Source organism: Mustela erminea, chromosome 8 (assembly GCF_009829155.1).
Source record: "Mustela erminea isolate mMusErm1 chromosome 8, mMusErm1.Pri, whole genome shotgun sequence".
Lineage (NCBI taxonomy): Eukaryota > Metazoa > Chordata > Mammalia > Carnivora > Mustelidae > Mustela > Mustela erminea.
Genome location: NC_045621.1, coordinates 39,728,287 through 39,743,998, shown reverse-complemented (window position 1 = coordinate 39,743,998; position 15,712 = coordinate 39,728,287). Strand labels below are relative to the sequence as shown.

The 15,712-nt window shown below is 62.0% G+C and overlaps 1 protein-coding gene across 9 annotated transcripts; it reads left to right on the top strand.

Moving 5' to 3' along the window:
* The first annotated feature begins 6,296 nt into the window (after window positions 1–6,296).
* ECEL1 (endothelin converting enzyme like 1) lies at window positions 6,297–15,351 on the top strand. Of its 9 annotated transcripts, none has more exons than XM_032355264.1 (18): window positions 6,297–6,601; window positions 7,795–8,690; window positions 9,266–9,334; window positions 9,440–9,550; window positions 9,637–9,729; window positions 9,904–10,028; window positions 10,670–10,892; window positions 11,369–11,467; window positions 11,704–11,778; window positions 11,979–12,082; window positions 12,342–12,400; window positions 12,480–12,531; window positions 13,323–13,390; window positions 13,529–13,653; window positions 13,946–14,011; window positions 14,402–14,497; window positions 14,711–14,787; window positions 14,922–15,021. In XM_032355264.1, the coding sequence occupies exons 2-18, from the start codon at window positions 7,899–7,901 to the stop codon at window positions 15,019–15,021; spliced, it is 2,334 nt and encodes a 777-aa protein (XP_032211155.1). In that variant the 5' UTR covers window positions 6,297–6,601; window positions 7,795–7,898. The 9 variants fall into 9 exon arrangements, with proteins under 9 accessions (XP_032211155.1, XP_032211158.1, XP_032211151.1 ...); XM_032355267.1 differs by lacking the exon at window positions 6,297–6,601 and adding an exon at window positions 6,703–6,836 and having other exon boundaries at window positions 7,798–8,690; window positions 9,637–9,693; window positions 14,922–15,351; XM_032355260.1 differs by lacking the exon at window positions 6,297–6,601 and adding an exon at window positions 6,703–6,836 and having other exon boundaries at window positions 7,798–8,690.
* The last annotated feature ends 361 nt before the right edge of the window (window positions 15,352–15,712 follow it).

Below are 15,712 nucleotides of genomic sequence, written 5' to 3'. Positions count from 1 at the left end.
GGGCTTGGGAGAGAAGCCTGAGCCTCAGCAAGAGGACCCAGCCCCCACCCACCCTGACTTCAGACCCATGAGGCCCTCAGCAGGGAGCCCAGCCCTGTGCAGCCCGGACTTCTGACCCACAGAAGCTGAGATCATAAATTTGCTGTTTTAAGTTGCTGCATTTGTGGAAATCTGTTACACGGCAGTAGAAAACTAATAAGCCTCTTGGGTAGTTCTGAGGGCAGGTAGGGGGACATCCTGCCCGGAGCGGAGCTGGGTGCTGGGCGGAGGGCAGCCCCGGGTGAGGCCAGCACTCTCAGCTGTGTGGGTGGACATGGGTGCTGGCACTTCTGGGAGTGGGAGACAGGAAGACAGAGACTAGCAGCCAGGCTTCCTGCTTGGGGGCCAGTGTGGGGCTGGGGCCGCTGGTATTCTTTCTTCTGGCAGTCCTCAAATCTGACCTGTTATCCATAGGATGTCTGTGGGGGCCACTCACTGTCCGCCGCCTCAGCTAACAGCCCTGGGTGGGCAGTGGTGGGTAGAGGTGGACACGGATGTTTCCTGTGATACATAGGTGTACGATGGAATCTCTGATTCTGGCACTCAGGTCCTCTATCCCATGGTTCCACTGCAGGGAGTCTCTGACAGCGTCCCCCTCCAAAACACATAGTCTGGAGGGAGGGTCCCCCACCAGGGCCAGGGTCCTATGCCCGGCCCCCTGAATCCCTCTGAAGCCCCCCGTCTCCCCCCTGCCACCGCCCTGCTCTCCTACAAGGGGCAATTAGTGGCCTTGCCTTTAATTAGCTAACGATCCCCTTCAGCTCCAATCACTTGAAATGATGATGGAGTGTGGGGGGAGGGGACCTCGGGCCCAGTGACCCTGTGAGGCAAGGAAGAGGCCGTTCAGGTCCTGCTGGCTCCTCTGGGCTCTGCCCGTCCCCAGCTCGCCCCTCCTCTTGCAGTCCCAGGCAACGGGCCCTGGGGATCCTGACAGGAAGTGCTCTAGGCTCTGGGGTCCAGCTTCCTATATGCCCCAAACACCATTGGCTTTATCTGCATCTTGCTGTAGGAGCTGAGCTTCCTGTCATAGCCTGTCCCTCAAAGAGGAAACCCAAGGGGCCTGGTTTTCAGAACTGGAGACCCAGAGGCCTCCACCTCTCTATTCTCTTTCCTCCCTGCCCCTTGCTGCCACCACCCAGCTTTGACTGCCAATCTGGCCTCCACCCCCGAACTGTATTGTGGTCAAGGCCTTGACACTCGGGCTGGGCATGGGCAGGGTGATGGGAAAATCTGGGGTCCCTGCAGAGCTAAGGAAGAGAGAGCAGGAGAATGCCAAGTCATAAGATAATGTCAGGTGGGGACAAATCCGTGCAAGATGTACCCAGGGCAACAGACAGAAAACAACTGGGTACCTCAGACAAGGAGATCCAGAAAGAGTTCTTGGAGGTGGGGAACATCTGGAAGGGAGGCCAACGCAGGTCCTGAGATTTGTCCTGAGGTCTCTGGGCAAAGCTACCTTGGCACGTGCCCGGTCCTCAGGGATCAGGACTTCCTGCCCGACACAGTTCCTGGGCTGAGATCACAGTTGGGCCCTTGGCCATGTTGCCCTCACAGCCCAGCCGGTCCCCTACAGAGCTGTCCCTTTATCTACTAGTCCATAGGGTATGTGCCCCCTGAGACTCCGAAGGCTGTGGATAGGTTTAAAGCTCAGCTTCAGGGCTTGGGAGCTGGGTGAATGGGGGCAACTTTCTTTCCTTTGCTGGGTTTTTTTGTCTACGTGTAAATTGGGGCCCATGCCCGAGGCCCCCTTCTGGGGTTTTTAAGGCTCAGTGTGGTGCAGCGGGTAGAAGGCCTGGCCCAGAGTGTGGCACTTAGGACATGTTCCACACGTTTTATTATGAGGGTTCCACCTGCAACTGTGAGAGGCCCGTCCAGACCGGCGTGGGGGCCTGCTCTCTTCAGCCCAGTCCATGCACCGCGTTCCAGGCTGGGCACAGAGGGGCACAAATCTCTTCTGCAAGGAGAGACCCTCAGGTAGGGCCTGCCCAGCCAGGGGGCTATTAGGGGATCCCGGAAGCTGAGAGGGAACTAGAGAAGGACAGGAGGGCCGGGGATGAGGCTCTTGGGCTGAGGGGATGCCTAGAACAAAGGCACAGATATGGGGGTCCCTTCCCCTTGAAGAGGAGGGATGTTTAGGGGAGCATAAGCCAAGAGGCTGGAAGGGGGTCTGAGGCCAGGCTGAGAAGGCCTGGGAAACCACGACGACAACGAGGGGTCACGGAGGGTGTGGGGCAGGAACGGGCAGGGGGCAGCAGCCCCTGGGGGAGCAAGCTGCAGGAAGGGGGAACTATGGGCCAGACCCAAGACAGGGTGGATGGGAAGGAGGAGAGGAAATAAGGTGAGAGAGAGACATTCTCTACAATAAGGTGATGTAGAGAATGAGGAAAGGGGGGAAGCTAGAGGTGAGCTGGGTGTGGAACGTGGTGAGCCTCGGGGCCCAGGAGGGGCGGGACCAAGGGCCTGGGAAGAGTTGGGAGCCACACCAGGAGCTGGGCACAGCCTCCAGGGGACAGACAGTAGCTGGAGCCAGGGAAGGCAGGGCAGGGTGGGCGGGGGGAGCGGGGAGAAGTGAGGCAGGGAGGACATCTGTGTGCCAAATACTGTCGTGTGCCTGTGGGTACAGGGCCCTAAACCACACATCTTGGGGTGCCTGGGTGGCTCAGTCGGTTAAGTGTCTGCCTTTGGCTCAAGTCATGATCCCAGAGTCCTGGGATCGATTCCTACGTCTAGCTCCCTGCTCAGAAAAGAGCCTGCTCTTCCCTCTCTCCTTCCCCCCGCCCTCGTTTTTTCTCTCTCTCTCTCAAATAAAGGGATAAAATCTTAAAACACAAAAACAAAAACAAAAAAAAACCCAAAAAACCCCCCACACATCTGGGAGCTATTTGGCCTGGTGGGGGCTGGGGGAAGAGGTGCTGTGAGCTGACCCCTGCTGTGTGAGATCTTCCCATGTCTACCAGCTGTTGTCATCTGTGCTGGGCTCTGGGTTCCACAGGTGAGTGAGGCACAGGCAGTATGGGGGGAATTGGGAGGGGGGTGCCCAGTCCATGGACAGTGCACCTGACCAGACAAGAGAGGCTGATGTCCCACGGAGGTTGAGTGGCACCTGGCCAGTGTAAGAGGCAATGGGAGTAGCAGAACAGCAAGTGCTAAGGTCCTGAGGTGCATGAGAGGCAGCTAAGTTCTGGGAAATGAAACTAGATCAGAGGGACCAGAAGAAGAGAGCAGTAGGAGATGGGGAGACAGAGTGGGAAGGGCAGAGAAGGGTGGGAAGAGGTTGCTGCCTCATGGGCACACTAGGAGCGAAGTTTATCAGGAGAGGTGAGGAGGGGTGCTGGGAGCCAGAGGCTAGTGGGGAGGCTGGGCCTGCAGTCGGGGTTGGAGCAAGCACACCGCGGTGTTGAGAGCTAGCAGAGGAGCTCGGCGAGGGGTCTGCAGAGGGGAGGCTCTTGAGTCCAGCTGAGTTTGGAGAGGAGATGCACCACCCTCAAGGCCCAAGTATCTGGAAGAAGTGGGGTGTGGTGTCCAGCCCTCCCTAGCCCCTGCCCGGTCGGGGGGCTAGCCCCCTCGGTGCTCAGGCAGGGAAGATGGGTGGCCCCTCCCACCACCGAGTCTCGGCAACAGGACAGAGTGAAGGCACGGGCTGGGTGCTGGGGTATGTGGGCCTCTGGGGCCCCCCAGGCCTGCTGTGGGCACCACTGACTTTCCCACAAAAGTCTGAGTCAGCACCACCGTGGCTGCCTAGAGGCTCCAGCCTTCCCCCGCCCCCTCCCCACCGCCCCAGCCACTTGGGAGAGTCATTTCATTTCTCAAATTAAAAATCCATTTTGTGCTGTGAATAATAGATGGGATGAGCACTGGGAGGCTGGGCAGAGGACAGGAAGTGGGTTGGGGGTGTTTTCCAGGACACCGAGGAGACTGCAGGATGGACTGCAGAGTGGGGTGGGAGCTGGGTGGGCAGGTGAAAGCTGGGGGCATGCCACCCTCCATCCCAGAGCCGAGGCAGGACGAGGACCCCCTTCAGCCGCTGTGGGGCTCCTAGGCATGCCTGCTAGAATGGCAGGCAAATGGGCCCCTGGCCTATCCCCACTTATGTGTAAGCCGGAGGCGGTGCCGAGAAGGTTCCGGCTTCAGGTAGGCGGCCCCCTTTGGAGGGACGTGTTGAGAGTTTCGCTTGCTAAAAGGTCTATAGACATGTCATTGGTGTGAGCACTATTGTCCCAGCTAGGGGGGCTGCTTTTTGTAACTTCCCCAGAACCCAGACCTGGTGACACCTCACCCAGGAGGGGTAGGCTGGGATCTGGCCCAGGGTCAGGGAGAAGGCTGAGTTGAGGGTTTCGGGGGGCCAACCGCACCCCTCCCCTCTGCTCCCTGCACCCCTTCAGGCCTTCTCTCTCTCCAAGGCAGTTTTGACAGATGCTTCCCAGGCCCTCCCTAGGTGCCCAGTCGCCTGGCTCAGGGCTTGACTGGGTGTTGCCGCTGTCCTGAGTCCCGTCATTCTCTTGTTCCTCAGTCAGGGTGTCACCTTGACAAGCGGGGGCGGGGTGGAGGAACACTGGAACTGGATGTCTCCAAGAGAACACAGGAGCTGCGTTCAGCTTCTCTTTCCTGAGAAGGAAGGTGCAAAGGACCTGGTCACTCTTTACTGGCAAACTGTCTAGGGGGTCTAGGTCCCCCTCGTGGGCCTGATCCCCAGGCCACTCTGGTGGGCTCTGGTTACCGTGCTCAGGACTGGGGTTGTCCTGGGAGCCTCCGGGGCTGGCTGTTGCAGGGTGAGGTGCTGTACAGAGCTTGCAAGATAGAGTGAGGCAGGCAGGTAGAGTGGCCTGGCTGAGACTGGGGAGGAAGAAGACCAGATCGATGATGGCTGGGAGCATGGGAGAGGAATGGCCAGGCGGGGGTCCAGCAGCTGACCTGGGAGGGAGGAGGTGCTGAGGGCTTGGGTCCCCCACCCCCTAGTGGCTGGAACGGCAGGGTCCCCAGGGAGAAATGTTTGCCTTTGTGCCTTTCTGTCGGAAGAGCATCGGCTCCCTGAGACAATATCCATTTTTATATTTCTTGGAAATTTCACGGCATTCATTTCAGGGAAAATAAAAGCTGTCATTGCTGGAGAAATGATACCAATCAGGGCCTGAAAAGGCTGGAAAATTATCCTCCTGGAGATGGAACGTTGAGGGAAAAAATGCAGATTAAAAGCACAAAGAGCCACTTTGCCACTGCCCTGCCCTCCCCTCCTCCCATACGGAATCGCCACATTTTACATAATTCCACCTCTCCTCCGTGGAATTAATTGGACCCAAGAAGAATGTGTGGGGCAGAGGAGGACCCTGAAATGGCTGGAGGTGGAGGCAGAGAGGACCCAGAGTGGTGCTGTACAGACGGACAGGTGGAGAGACATGGGAGGGAAGCAGAGGTGGCCACTTGGGGCCAGGCTGCTGAAAAGCCCCAGGAAGGGGACAGGACGATGGGGCCTTTGAGCCCTTGCCTTGTGGTTTTTGTGAGCTGGGGTTCCACTGCAGCCTTGGGCTGCCTCATTGTCTAGCCCAGTCAGATAGGCTAGAATAGGCAGGTCTGGGAGCACTGATGCCTTGGGAGGCCCCCTACTGGGGACATGGGAAGAGGAGAGGATGGGGAGAGCAAGACCAAGAGAGCAAGACTCCAGAAACAGTAGCATTGCTCCCATGGCCAGGCCCTGTGGGGGTACAGTGGTGAGCTGGGGGGCAGGTGGACCCTGCCTCAGGGGCTGGAGGCTGTGGGAGGGAGGTCCCACATTCAGAAAGCAAGTTGTATGGAAAGGTCCCACATTCAGAGACCCCCACCCCCACTCCCACCCCATTCCTAGCCTGTGACGCTCACCAGTCCATACAGCAGGGGCCTGAGGCCTGCGCTCTGAGGACTAGGGCTGGGCTGGCAGGCACCCTCCCCCTCTCCCTCCCTCCCTCCTGGTCCCCAGCGGGGAGGGGCTCTTGCATTACTCCTCAGTTCTTTTCTCTCTTCCTGGCCAGGGGCTTCGGAGCAGTGGGGGCTGAGGCTGGCCGAGGTTTGGGGGAGGGGTGCAGTCTCAGCCCTGAGGCCCCCACCTCGTGCAGTAGCCCCCAAGCGGGGTGAAGGCTGCCTGGCCAACCACAGCCCCAGACGCCCTCTCGGGAAGACTGGGTAAGGGCAGGGGCTAAAGGGGTGGGTGAGTGGGTGGGACCAGAAAGCCCACGTATTGAAGGCTGCTCTGTGCCAGGCGCCGTGCCAGGAGCGTCCAGGCGTATTTCAGGACACCCCATAGCCTTGCTGGGAGTCTTCCCTGGGCGGTGCTCCAGTCCTGTGGGCTCCCCTGGGATAATCCACGCGCCTCCTCAGCTCCAGCTTGAGCCCTTTTCAGGCGGGCCTGGTAGGCGGCCCCGAGTGGGGGCATCAAATCAGAGGGGAACCCTTTCCCGGGAGTAACAGGCGCCCTCACTCTTCCCGGGACGCAGTTGTACCTGGAATCCCCGATCCCGGAGCCTGTGCCAGCCCCTCGGGAGCGGGTCCCGCGGCCGCCGTCCCCGCCCCCGAGCTGCCATCGAGCTGCCAGGTAGCCGGGATGAAGGGTGGAAGAAGGAGGGGGTGCGGGGGGCGGGCGGAGGAGGGTGGAGCCGCCGGCGCGCCCCCTCCCTCGGGGCCGGCGGGCGGCGCGGCGCGGCGGCAGAGGAGGCGGCGGGCGCACGGAGAGAGCTCCCGCCCGCCCGGCTCCGCTCCAGCTCCAGCTCCGGCTCCGGCCCGGGCTCGACCCGCTCAGTTCCCGCTCGGCCCCGGCGCGCACCTGCCGGGTGAGTGGCATCCGAGTCCGCTGCCACCGCGGCCACCATCGCAGCCACATCCGCCGCCGCCACGGCGCCGAGCCTCCGGGCTTTGTCTGCGTCCCCGCAGCTGCGACTCCCCGAGCTCTGCTCTCCGACTCCGCGGACTGCGCGGCGAGGCGCGGGAGACGCAGCGCCGGTAGCACAGGACGCACGGGGCCAGCTCGCTCCGCGCGGGGGGTGAAACTTCGCTCAAGTTTGGGTTCCGGGGAAAACCTGTTGAAGCCGGGAGTGGCCCAGGGCAGGGGCGGAGGGGCGGAGGGACGGAGGACGGAACCCATTCCAGGTTCTTAAGGCCGTCGTGGGTTTCTTCCTGATCCCGGGCCGGTTGGAGTGCGCCGCTTGGTAAAGAGGCGGGGGGGACGGGTGGGCATTCTCGCCATTGAATACGAGACAGGGCTGGGGGTGGACATCCTCGAGGACAAAGTTTGGTTCTTTAGCCCGCTTTCCTGAGCGTCTGGTTCCAGTGCGGCTTCTGGGTTGGCGTACACTCGCCCTTGACCGCACCTCCTTTCTCCGGCCTCTGGCTTCCCCCTCCCCCACCTGGTCTTGGCTGTAGCAGGTCGTAGACGAGAAAGGCAATGGGAAGAGAAACAGTTTTTTATTGAGGGCCTACTATGTGCCAAGCCCGGTGCATGGTGCTCCCCTACTTTATGTCAGGGGCCTCCCAAGTATGCGGCAGGCATCTGTGTGCAGGGAGAGAGGAGGCAGGTTAAGGACGCTACTGTGCGTGAGGGAGCTGGTGGCCATCTGAGCCTTCCCCTTGCCTCATTCTCAGTGACTGAGGGAGGCCAGGCCTCAGGCTCGCTCGCTGTTTGAAACACGGGGTGGCGTCCAGCCTCCGAACCTAGGCCTGCGCCCCTCCTCCTCGTGCTGGTGGGCCCCGTCGGGCCCCAGAGTCTCTCTAAACCCGCGTCTACCCTTCCAGCAGCTGCGGCCCGGGAGCCATGCGGAGACCCGCCAGGAGGTCCGCGGCCCGGTGCACCGTGTAGCTGAGATCGCCAAGGGCTGCGCAGCGGGGCCAGCGGCACCATGGAGACCCCATATTCGATGTCTGCGCACTACGACGAGTTCCAGGAGGTCAAATACGTGAGCCGGTGCAGCACGGGAGGGGCACGCGGGGCCTCGCTGCCCCCCGGCTTCCCGCTGGCCGCGGGGCGCAGCGGCACAGGGGCCCGGGCGGGGCTGCCTCGCTGGAACCGGCGCGAGGTGTGCCTGCTGTCGGGGCTGGTGTTCGCCGCCGGCCTCTGCGCCATCCTGGCCGCCATGCTGGCGCTCAAGTACCTGGGCCCCGGAGCCGCGGGCAGCGGCGGGGGCGCCTGCTCCGAGGGCTGCCCCGAGCGCAAGGCCTTCGCGCGCGCAGCGCGCTTCCTGGCCGCCAACCTGGACGCCAGCATAGACCCGTGCCAGGACTTCTACTCCTTCGCGTGCGGGGGCTGGCTGCGGCGCCATGCCATCCCCGACGACAAGCTCACCTACGGCACCATCGCGGCCATCGGCGAGCAGAATGAGGAGCGCCTAAGGCGTTTACTTGCGCGGCCCGGGGGTGGGCCGGGCGGGGCCGCCCAGCGCAAGGTGCGGGCCTTCTTCCGCTCGTGCCTCGACATGCGCGAGATCGAGCGGCTTGGTCCGCGGCCCATGCTCGAAGTCATCGAGGACTGCGGGGGCTGGGACCTGGGCGGCGCCGCTGAGCGCCCCGCGGCCGCAGCGCTCTGGGACCTCAACCGGCTGCTGTATAAGGCCCAGGGCGTGTACAGCGCGGCCGCGCTCTTCTCGCTCACCGTCAGCCTGGACGACAGGAACTCCTCGCGCTACGTCATCCGCGTGAGTGCGTCCCCCTACCCAGTTACCCACCGCGGGTGGCGGGGGAGCCGGGACCCGGGACGCGGCGGCCCCGCACGCGCGGCCCCGGCGCAAGGAGACCGGTGCAGAAGGGGAGGGGAAGGGAGGGGAGCGCGCACCGCAGAGCGCGGGAGGAGGGCGCAAGTAATTTCCCTCGAGTAATTACGGTGTTTAGTGGAGCCGCGGGAGCCGCAATTTGCCAGTCCTGTGGCAGGCTGTGAGAGCACAGACCGAGGGGTGTGCCGGTGGGCTGGGGCGGGCCAGAATGCCCTGGGCCTCAGATCTCGGGTTGGGGGGTGGCCCGCAAGTGCCCTTCATATGTGGGGAAGGTGAAGGCTGGCGGAAGGAAGGATGGGGGCACGGGCTCTCGCCTCCCGCGTGTCGCCAGGCTAGGCTGGGGAGTGGTGGGGGTTTCTACCAGCTTCTCCGGATGGAGGGGTAGTGTCTTCGTGCTCCTGGGGCTTGTGTCAGTGGCTATCTGGCCCGTCCTCTGGTCAGTCTGTTTGCAGGAACCTGGCACGTTGATCTCTGACCTCTGACCCCATCCCTCTCCCCAGATTGACCAGGATGGGCTCACTCTGCCCGAGAGGACCCTGTACTTAGCTCAGGATGAGGAGAGTGAGAAGGTGTGGGGGCTTGGGGTGGGATGGCAGGGACGGTGTGGGGCTCTGGGAGGGTGGGACTAGGCCTGACACTGACCCCCACCCTTGAACTGTCCCCTCTTGGTGCAGATCCTGGCAGCATACCGGGTGTTCATGGAGCGTCTGCTCAGCCTGTTGGGGGCCGAGGCTGTGGAGCAGAAGGCCGCAGAGATCCTGCAGCTGGAGCAGCGGCTGGCCAACGTGAGGGCGGGGGCAGGGGGTTGGCTGTGGACTGAGTGGAGGGGGCCAGGAGGCCAGTCTGGGTCAACACTCGCCTTCATCTCCAGATCACAGTGTCGGAGTACGATGACCTCCGGCGAGATGTCAGTTCCACGTACAACAAGGTGACGCTGGGACAGCTGCAGAAGATCACCCCCCATGTGAGTGCAGCCCATGCTGGGAGGCGCTGATCCTGGGGCTCCTGGGCCATCCCTTCCCCAGGGCCATGGATGGGCTCCTGTGCCCGCCTTGCCTCTCCCGGACTCCCTCCCTCTTCTCTGTGGTCCCTGCCACACCCAGCCCTACTGTCCCACTGCCCACTTGCCCCATGACAGCTGCAGTGGAAGTGGCTGCTGGACCAGATCTTCCAGGAGGACTTCTCAGAGGATGAGGAGGTGGTGCTCTTGGCTACAGACTACATGCAGCAGGTGTCCCAGCTCATTCGCTCCACACCCCGCAGGTACCGCTGCCAGTCACCCAACCCTGTCCCCCTGCCACTCCAGACCCCCTCCCCTGCACCCCACACCTGTCTGCTGAGTGAGCTCTGAATTCCCGCTTTCACTTCTGTCCAGTAGCCACTCTGGGGTGGCAGGTTAAGAGCACTGGAATAGGAGTCCAGATCCCCAGGTTCAGACGTGGCTCTCAGCAGCTCCCTGGGCTGGATTTGTGGGCTGCCCAAGCTGCAGCTTGCTCCTTTGGGAATAGTGAGGCTGAGTGAGCCAAGATCTCAGAAAGGGAAACTGGGACCGTAGCCCTGCCACCCCAGCCATCCAGGGAGTAGTCTCCCTGGTGTCTGGCCTCCCTGGGGACGAGCAGAGGCCTCCTAAGGCCAGGCTTGAGGCAAACAGTCACCTTGAGCACTCCACAGTAAAAGCATCTGGTACTCCGCGGGAGGGGGAGGCGGAGGCTCATCCTGCTGTGTGGGGGCCCAGCCCTTTTCCCTGCCAGGGCTCAGGCCTCCCCAGGTTCCACCTCCACGCACCGGGACGACCCTCAGTGCTGTGTGGGTGCTAGGTGTCACCCCAGGGGAGTGGGGGTGCCCTTGGGTGGCCCTGGCATGGGGGCATGTCTGGACACCCAGAGGTCTCATGTGGCCCTCAGGATCCTGCACAACTACCTGGTGTGGCGTGTAGTCGTGGTCCTGAGTGAGCACCTGTCACCACCATTCCGTGAGGCGCTGCACGAGCTGGCCCGCGAGATGGAGGGCAGTGACAAGCCACAGGAGCTGGCCCGTGTCTGCCTGGGCCAGGCCAACCGCCACTTTGGCATGGCACTCGGAGCCCTCTTTGTACACGAGCACTTCTCAGCTGCCAGCAAGGCCAAGGTCAGGCTGCCCTGGGCCTGGAGATTGGGTGCGGGTGCTGGGCTGGGCATTAAGTCCTCCCATGGCCTCAGTCTGAGAATAGGGAGCCCCATAGATCCCCTTGCAACAGGGGCTCAGCCTTTCTCTGGGACTCCAGATTACATCTCACCAGGCCACCTCCCCCAGAAAGCCTACCTGGCCTACCCACCAGAGGAAGACTTCCCCTTCAGGCTCCTGCCCATCTTTCTCTGCCACGCTCAGTACGCATGGTCTTGGGAATGCGTGGTCCTTGCTGGGTGGTTTGTTCCAGATTGTGAGTTTCTCCTTGGGTGCAGGGCCTGGATCTCCACCTCCGAGGTCTCCCCTCGGCGCTCAACACCAAGCTTTTAGGCGGAGGAAGTGATACTGAATTAGTGGTACCCCACATGCCACTTGCCAGGGGGCCCAGAGCTAAAGCTCTCGGGGTGGACCCCTGATCCCTGGCCCTGACCCTTCAGGTGCAGCAGCTTGTGGAAGACGTCAAGTACATCTTGGGCCGGCGCCTGGAGGAGCTGGACTGGATGGATGCCGAGACCAAGGCAGCTGCTCGGGCCAAGGTGCAGTGGACCCTGTCCCCATTTGTAGGTTGCACAAACATTTATTGAATGCCAGCTGTATGCCAGATGGGGGTGACCGAAGAGACAAGATGCCCCTTGTGGAGTTGGCATCTGCTGGTCTAGTCTCCTCTGTCCTTGAGCCCCACCTTGGAGCTGGCCCCAGAGCTTTCTCCCTTGGGGCAGTGGGGGCTGTCCCCTGAGGCCCTGGCCCACTCTGGCCGCTATCTTGCCCGCAGCTCCAGTACATGATGGTGATGGTGGGCTACCCCGACTTCCTGCTCAAACCCGAGGCTGTGGACAAGGAGTACGAGGTGGGTCTTTGCCTGGCCCTGCCTTGCCCAACCGGGGGTGGCTTCGGACTCTTGGTCAAGACCCCCCGGGTGGCTCACCATCCCGACAGAGGAGGAGACACGGCCCTCAGCTGAGGGCCCCTTGGAGGACATGGGGCCGGCTCCACACTGTCCGGCCAGGTCCCTCGCCCGCCGTTGAGCGCTGCCCATCCCCCATGCAGTTTGAGGTCCACGAGAAGACCTACTTCAAGAACATCTTGAACAGCATCAGGTTCAGCATCCAGCTCTCAGTCAAGAAGATCCGGCAGGAGGTGGACAAGTCCACGTGGGTGCCTGACCCCGACCTGGGGGAGCCGGGGAGGGAGGTGTCTTGGGGAGAGGCTCCTTCCCAAGGCCTGGAGGCTGGTAGGGCACACGGCCTCACAGCCATGCTGGTGCAGGTGGTGGGAGAGGCATTGGGGGGCGGAGTGCTCAGCCTGGGGGAGGCACAGGGTGTGGCTACAGGCTGGGCCACGCCTTTAAGGAGGAGCCAGCTGGGAGGTGGTGGTGGGGCCTCCCTTGCTCACTCACACCTCCCTCCACAGATGGCTGCTCCCGCCACAGGCCCTGAATGCCTACTACCTACCCAACAAGAACCAGATGGGTAAGGGGCGGTGTCCCGCAAGGCCCCCCATCCCCGGCGGAAGTGGGCGGGTCTCTTGCTGACCCCGCCCTCTTTGCAGTGTTCCCCGCAGGCATTCTGCAGCCCACGCTCTATGACCCTGACTTTCCACAGTGAGTACCCAAGCTGGCACAAGCCAGAGCCGGCTCTGCAGTCTTGTCTGCTGGGTGCATGAAAACTGCTCAGAGTGTCCTGACTCCGGCTGGGCCCCGCAGTCATGACAGCGACAGATCCTGGGTCTCCATTGTCCTACCTCAGCCTTGGGTATTTAGAAAAATGTGTAGGTTTTTTTTTTCTCCTTTCTTTTATTTATTTTTTATTTATTTTTAAAGATTTTAAAAAATATTTTTACAGAGAGAGACACAAGGAGAGAGGGAACACAAGCAGGGGGAGGGGCACAGGGAGAAGCAGGCTCCCCACTGAGCAGGGAGCCCAATGGCAGGCAGGATCCCAGGACCCTGGGATCATGACCTGAGCTAAAGGCAGACGCTTAGCCGACTGAGCCACCCAGGTGCCCTTCTTTCTTTTAAAGGTCCCCCTTACCTGGTTTGAGGCTCCTTTAGGTGTTTCAAAAGTGAAGTGAGACCCTAGTGATGAAGAAACAGGTCAAATCCCACATGGGTGCCTCAGTTTCCCTCATATCTTCCTCCAATCCGGTCTCTTCCCCCATCCCAGCGCTGTTAGATGTGATTTCCTAAAAAAGCAGCTGCAAAGGTATCATTGGTCCCTTTTACATATTGTGTGAGCACCCTGAGGCATGAGTGTCCCAAGACTCTGAGGACTCCAGCATGGCCTCCCTGGGCCACCTTTGGCCTTTATGGGGGCCTCCTGGGGCCTGGGCAGCAGCACACAGCTCCCAGAGGGTGGGCGAGGCTGGAGCCTGATGCTGCTTCCGTGGGCCCAGGTCTCTGAACTACGGGGGCATTGGCACCATCATTGGACATGAACTGACCCATGGCTACGACGACTGGGGTGAGGCCCGCAGGAGGCTGCAGGGGATGTTGTGGGAGGGGAAGGACCGGTGGTGGGGTCAGGGCAGTGATGGGCTGGGTGGGGGGAGGGGGCTCTGGGGCTGAGAATCTGTGTCGCCTCTCTGCCCATGGCCCACAGGGGGCCAGTATGACCGCTCGGGCAACTTGCTGCACTGGTGGACAGAGGCCTCCTACAGCCGCTTCTTGCGCAAGGCCGAGTGCATCGTCCACCTGTACGACAATTTCACAGTCTACAACCAGCGGGTGAGAGCCCCGTGCCGCCCCTGAGGCCCAGCTGGGCACAGATGAGCATGCACATCTGCGTGCACACACGTGTGCCAGGTCCCCATGCACATGCTTGGGGTCTACATGGTCATTCACTCAGGCATGTGAACAAGTTCACATGGATTCATGGGACATGAAGTGCAAAGGGGTCAGAGCCCCATCAAAACCCTCTGGGAAAGGGAGAGAGAGTGGGGGCCGGGGCCCAGGGCAGCAAGGCCTGAGGAGGGTCAGTGCGCTGCAGACAGCCCCTGGCCTCTTCCCTTCTCGGCAGGTGAATGGGAAGCACACCCTTGGTGAGAACATCGCAGACATGGGTGGTCTCAAGCTGGCCTATTATGTGAGCCGCCCCTGCCTGGCCCTTCATTCCCCCAGGGAGAGGGTGGGGGCTGATGAGGACTTAGCTAGGGACATAGGCACCCCTGCCTCCCTTCCACAGGGAGCTCTGGACTGGGAGGGGCGGGGCCTGTGACTTGCACAGGGTCCACTGGAAAAGGAGGGACTCCCAGGCTGCCTGCAGAGAGAGCAAGGAGGGCTGCCTGGAGGAGGAAAGGGCTGCATGGGTTTAGCCCTCCCAGGAAGGAGCACAGCTCAGGGAAGGTGGAAGGCAGGGAACCTGGGACTCTTTATTGTGGACAGAGGGGGAAAGGGGCTGGGGAGGGGCTGACTGGGTAGAGGGTGAGTCTTTCTCCATGCGGGGGGCACCGCAGCTCCACACTGTCACCCCCAGGCCTATCAGAAGTGGGTACGGGAGCACGGCCCGGAGCACCCACTGCACCGGCTCAAGTACACACACAACCAGCTCTTCTTCATTGCCTTTGCCCAGGTGGGGGCCGGGTGGGGGCCGGGTGGTCACTGGGCAGGGGTGGGGATGTAGCTCTCAGCCTGTCTCCCACCAACCAGGGGGAGACTATGGCCCTGTGGGTTCGGAGAAGGGGGTAAGGCCTAGTGTGCTGGGGGGGAAGGCTGGCAGGCTCTGCTCAGCGGACCCCTCGGCTTCATCTTCCCCTCTCCTCCCCTCCCCTACCCCGGGGCCCAGAACTGGTGCATCAAGCGACGGTCACAGTCCATCTACCTGCAGGTGCTGACTGACAAGCATGCCCCCGAGCACTACAGGTGCGCCCACCCGCTCACTCTGGGGCTCCCCTCCCTGTGTCTGTGGTGAGAGCAGGCGGGAAGGGGGATGGGCAGCTGGGGGTTCGGGCCCCCGGGACCCTCTCCAGGTGGGTGGGTCTCTTCTCTTGCCCCAGGGTACTGGGTAGCGTGTCCCAGTTCGAGGAGTTCGGCCGGGCCTTCCACTGCCCCAAGGACTCGCCCATGAACCCAGCCCACAAGTGTTCCGTGTGGTGAGCCTGGCCGTCCGCCCACCCTCACCGTCTGCCTGCACGAGTCGCCTCCCTTCCGGCTGCCGGGGCAGGCATGGACCCGGCGCTGGCCTGCTGTGGGCGCCACCCGCCTTCTCAGCCCCTCTGGGACCTGGCCTTCTTGCTGTCCCTTGCTTCAGGAGGGGCCTGGAGCAGGCATGACATTGGGCTCCAGGAGGGCATCAGGCAGAGATGCTGGGGTCCCCAGCTTTGGCTCTAAGGAGCCAGCCCCCCCCCCCAACACCGGCCAGGCCGGATCGTACAGGCCCCACCTTCACTGTGTTCTCGCTGCCAAGTCTGGTCAATAAAGTGCTGTACCATCGCCTCGGTTCCTTCAGGGAGCCCCAGAGCAGTGGGGCTGGAGGGGTCCCTTTGTGGGGAGGCTCAGACCCTTTTCACAACAGGGACCCTGGATGAGACCTGTCTCTTTCCCCAACCACCTGTTCCTCCCTCCCCCACAGTCCTGTCAAGGCTCCTGTCCTGTTCTGGGGGTGCTCCCAGGCCAGACACCAAGCCAGTGGTGTACTGTCCTGTGATACTGGGACTCACTTCCGCTGAGTCTAGACGCTGTGGGACCTTCTGCAGTGACTCTTAGCCAGTCACGAGCCCAAGCCTTGGGCTCAGCATGTCCGAGAGAGGGGGGCTGGGGGCTGGGGGCTGGGGGCCAGTCCATGCAA